At 49.4% G+C, this 4642-nt stretch overlaps 1 protein-coding gene across 1 annotated transcript; it reads left to right on the top strand.

Moving 5' to 3' along the window:
• The first annotated feature begins 273 nt into the window (after positions 1-273).
• On the top strand, positions 274-3581 carry LOC143424124 (segmentation polarity homeobox protein engrailed). The gene is made up of 2 exons (XM_076896015.1): positions 274-994; positions 3161-3581. The coding sequence occupies exons 1-2, from the start codon at positions 304-306 to the stop codon at positions 3514-3516; spliced, it is 1047 nt and encodes a 348-aa protein (XP_076752130.1). The 5' UTR covers positions 274-303; the 3' UTR covers positions 3517-3581.
• Positions 3582-4642: the final 1061 nt, after the last annotated feature.

The following is a 4642-nucleotide window of genomic DNA, read 5'->3' as shown; positions in this document are numbered from 1 at the left end:
CAGTGACACGAGAATGTAACGGACGGCATGTGTCCGTGAACGACCAGTGAAAAAGTACAGTGACACACGTGCAGTGACCTCGAGGGAACGTTCGCCAACGAGATTGCAAGTTGTGAGCCTGGTGTGCTTAGCTGACGATCAGTGAACTTTGACGTCTGACCGCGGAAGTGACGAGTGCGATCCTGTGTGCTCTCGCAAATATGACAACGAGTCGAAGTTGAAAGATCCGATTGGTCGACTGCGCGACGAGAGAACTTTCCGCTTTGAAGACAGACTCACGAAGACGACGCGAAAGATCGAAAGATGAGCGTAGCTCTGGTGACAATGGATTCCGCGTACGGCCTTCGACTGGGGATCGGCAGCCACCATCATCACCATCACCATCATCATCACAGGGTGCGATCTCCCGAGAGTCACGTGGTCCCTCACCAGGACCAGCAACAGGATCCCAAGGACGAGATCGAGGCACCTCTGAGATTCAGCGTGGTAAACATTCTGCGGCCAGATTTCGGTCGAGAAGCGATCCTGAACACGAAGGCCCCGAAACAGGCTACCTTGGCGTCAGGACATTCGACAACGATCCCCGTCCCGATTCCGCGTCACAGTCCTCTGTCTCTGCCACGTGATTTGAGCCTATCGTCGAACAGACTGTCTCCCACGAGGTCTCAGGCTAGCAGTTTTTCAGTGCACAGAGAAAGGGACCTGTTTTCCTCCCATTGCGGACTGACGTCACCCCTTCAGAGGAATGGCCTTAGCAGAAGCGGAAGTCTCGAGAGCTTGGCAAGTAGTAGGAGCTCCGTCACCGGAAGCTCCGTGACCGGGGCGCCTTCCTTGGGTTCCTCGTCCTCCACCATTGGCAGTGACTCCCTCAGCGGCGATAGTAGCACCGGAAGCGCGACCAATACCACTACGAACCAGACTGCCAGTCTGAACGGGCAGAGTCCTTGGCCAGCGTGGGTTTACTGCACCAGATACTCGGACAGGCCCTCTTCCGGTAGGTTCGCAAACGTTCAGAGTTCGTACGATCGAATGAAAATCTCAGACTTTATCGATAACGACAGTAGTCGACGGTATGGTCAGCCACGATCCCCTGTCGTTGGCTAGACACGAGTTTTAATTAAGCGTAAGGCCGCATTGGGTCTCGCGTAAATACGCGAAAGAAGTAATAACGCTAATTTACGCGAGCCGTGAAACTGATCGATGACTGGGCCGGGTGGTCCGCGAGGATTAATCCGCGATCGTTCCACAGAGGCCATATCTACCGAGGACAGATATATCTCAGTTAATCGCTGTATCACGGAAGTCGTGGTCCACAACCGGCCGGCCATAGCTCGCGAGCCGCGTACCACTATTTCTCTGTATCCGCTTAATCAATTTACTTCGGCGACCGTTACATCTGGAAACCAGTTTCTATGTAAATCAACGCGTGTTTCTACGGGAGGCTATCGAAAAATCGCGCGCGCCACATAAAGCTCACCTAATTACGGTCTGCTCGGGATAACTCGATAAAAAGAGAGAGAGAGAGAGAGAGAGAGAGAGAGAGAGAGAGAGAGAGAGAGAGAGAAGGAGAACGATCGGATTCCATAAAGAAATACAAGTTTCCCGCATCGCCGTTCCAGTTTCGATCCGACATCACTGGCGGCCATCGCGTCCGCGATCTTTAACCCCTCGGAGCACAGTTTGAAGAGTGGTTTCACCATTAAATAGAGATCGTTCCTTTTCGAATTAATCGTTCCAATTTCGTTTCACCCCGCAGCCACCTGCCAGCGTTCCTTCCGCCGCGATATCGACAGAGCTCAGACAGGAAAATCAAATTCCCCGTTTATAGATTACTTTCTCAAACTAGTACTCGCGATAAATTCTAAGAAAGTGCAGCGGATCGAGGTGAGAGGGAGCAGCGAGTGTTCCAAAGAGTCGAACACGGCTGGAAGACACAGATGGGCACCGAACCATCGGGCTGCATAGTTTATAGCTAACGTAATTGCAAGTTTCAGCAGGTTGAACGTACCGCTTCGAACACACCACCTGTGCACGTTCGCAGGAGTTAATTCTGTTGAACCTATAACCGCGATCTATCCTATACAATCGTCGTGTCCCAGATACGCGACCCGTGTCTAGTCTCCAGGGTGGTCCGCGACCCTACCACCCGATAATCGCATTACTAATTACCGCGAATCGTGATCGATGCCCCGTCCGTCGCGCTACCAACTCTTCTCCCCCTCGACCAACCCCTCCGCCCTCCTACCCACGGCTAATTAAAGAGTGTTCGACTCTGAACGGTGATCGATGGTCGATGGTAGATCTTAATCGGAGAATTTTAGCCGGTGTATTCTTGTGCGGATGTTGGCTCTCCGTTCGACTTGATCTTGATCGAGGTACTTTGAGGAAACCGACGGAACGAGCCTCGATCTCGATCGAGGAATTTCGGGGGCCAATTCATTAGACGCTAACGAGCTCTTTAAAAATGTTTATCCGCGCTTCTCTCGGGAAGCTTGGACGCGGAGGGCGATTTGTCTCCACAGAGATTCGAGGAAATTTTCCTAATAACCAGAGACCCGATATTTATCGCTCGTTAACCGTGGACCCGAGCAAGTACTTAATTTAGGAACACATTGTAAGAATCTGGCCGGCGCAAAAACTTGATTTCGCGTCTTTCGTGCGCCATAAAGATAGTGAAACCTCGGTCAGATTTGTCAAGCTACTTCAAACCCGAGTCGTTCGAATCGAAGTAATTTGAAACCACTTTACCAAAGTGAACCTGTTACCCGTCCTGACTCGCGATATACCCTTTAAAGTTTCTACCGTGCTGACTTAGCGCGCACACTCGAACGACGCTACGACGAGTTACACGAGGATTCTAGAGAGACACAGGCTCTGCTTTATTTAATTATCGCTCGCGTACTTTGTCCTCGAAATCTCTGCTGAAACGGTTGCTGAAACCCGCTGGCATGCGTCGTTCACCCGAGCAGGATCTATGCACGGTGATCGCGGTGCGTGAAATCGAGCGTGTTCGTGTTGCAACTTCCATTATATGAAAATGCCCGAGTACCGCCTTATTTCCTCACCGGCGGGGATCGAAAGCGGCCGTTCCGTTGCGCAACGAAGCGTTCTCGTAACACAGAGACGATAATTAACCAGAGATTAATTGTTCGGTTTTCAGGACCGCGGACGAGGCGGGTGAAACGATCGCAGAGCGGCGGCAAGAACGGCTCGCCGGAAGAGAAACGTCCTAGGACCGCGTTCAGCGCGGAGCAGCTCGCGAGACTGAAGAGGGAATTCGCGGAAAATCGCTACCTAACCGAGAGAAGGAGACAGCAGCTCTCGAGGGATTTGGGCCTGAACGAGGCGCAGATCAAGATCTGGTTCCAGAACAAGAGGGCGAAGATCAAGAAGGCCAGCGGGCAAAAGAACCCGCTGGCCCTCCAGCTGATGGCCCAGGGCCTCTACAATCACTCGACGGTGCCCGTCGACGAGGACGGCGAGGAAATCGTGACGGGAAGCAATCACTCGCACTAATCGCGCCGCCGGGAAAGTCGTGTCTCCGTGGCTACGTCATTTTCCACGGTTTTCCGTGCGACACGAGCCGGGTGTCGAGGCATGACGGAAGTGATTAGACGAAATAGTAAGAATTCTTCGGGACGCGAGTGACTCTGATGGTGGTGGCTCGATGTCGTCGAGGTATGGAATTCAGCACGGAAGTAGGAAGCGGAGAGCACGCGTGTTTAATTAAGGATACTTCTCGAGCAGCTTGCGACAATATTCATTGTTGGTCGATACGATTAAAGATCTTGATCTATTTCTAATTACGTTAAACGATTACCAAATAATTTTCTACTTTAGTCTAGACGTAGCTGTGGCAATGATGAGAGTCTGAAAATGGTGAAATTCTGAGGCACTGATTTAAGAGAGAGATAGAGATGAGGGACGTTCGTTTTTCATACAATCGAACGGTTGTAGACTGAATCTTTATATTTATCGAGTGTACGTAAGTAGATATATAGGCGTAGATACGATTCTAGCGCACGCGAGCTCGATACGATCGTTATCGATTAGACGCTTAAATTATTTATTTCTCCCTTGTACATAGTTGTAAATACGATTGGTCGTAATGTGTATATGTATGATACGAGATAATCTTTAATTGCCGCGCGAAGATTATATTATTCTGTACGCCGTATTCGAGCTAAGCACGGTCGCGTGAATGCGAAACGATCTCACACTGTATATTCCTAATTATCGTACGAGTCTACGTACGTACATACATATATATATATATATATATATATATATATATATATATATATATATATATATATATATATACATATGTACATGTAAGTATATTACGCTCGTGTAGACAGACTTGGAAAGTATGCGTATATCCCAGTGTCTCACGATATGTGGTCGATGTAATCTAATGTAACCCGCTTACATGCTGCCACCGATTAAATCGAATTAAAAATACGCGCTCGCTCCTTTACACATTATTCTCCTTGCCTCTGAATACCCGGCACGATTTTCCTCCGCGTTTACGCGTACACGATATAAAACTGCAATAAAACGAAACGATCGACGTAAGATCGCGATCACCGTTATAAATTCCGTTTTTGATGGCGGCGTGAAATTTCTCTTTAAACGGGCG

This window comes from Xylocopa sonorina, chromosome 5, assembly GCF_050948175.1.
Source record: "Xylocopa sonorina isolate GNS202 chromosome 5, iyXylSono1_principal, whole genome shotgun sequence".
Classification (NCBI taxonomy): Eukaryota; Metazoa; Arthropoda; class Insecta; order Hymenoptera; family Apidae; genus Xylocopa; species Xylocopa sonorina.
The sequence above is the reverse complement of the archived record's forward strand: the minus strand, read 5'-3'. Positions and strand labels throughout refer to the sequence as shown.

Bases quoted from the DNA above. Each gene is read 5' to 3' on its own strand.
- LOC143424124 (XM_076896015.1), top strand. From the start codon at position 304: ATGAGCGTAGCTCTGGTGACAATGGATTCCGCGTACGGCCTTCGACTG. The intron at 995-3,160 runs GTAGGTTCGCAA...TTCGGTTTTCAG, and splicing joins CTCGGACAGGCCCTCTTCCG to GACCGCGGACGAGGCGGGTG.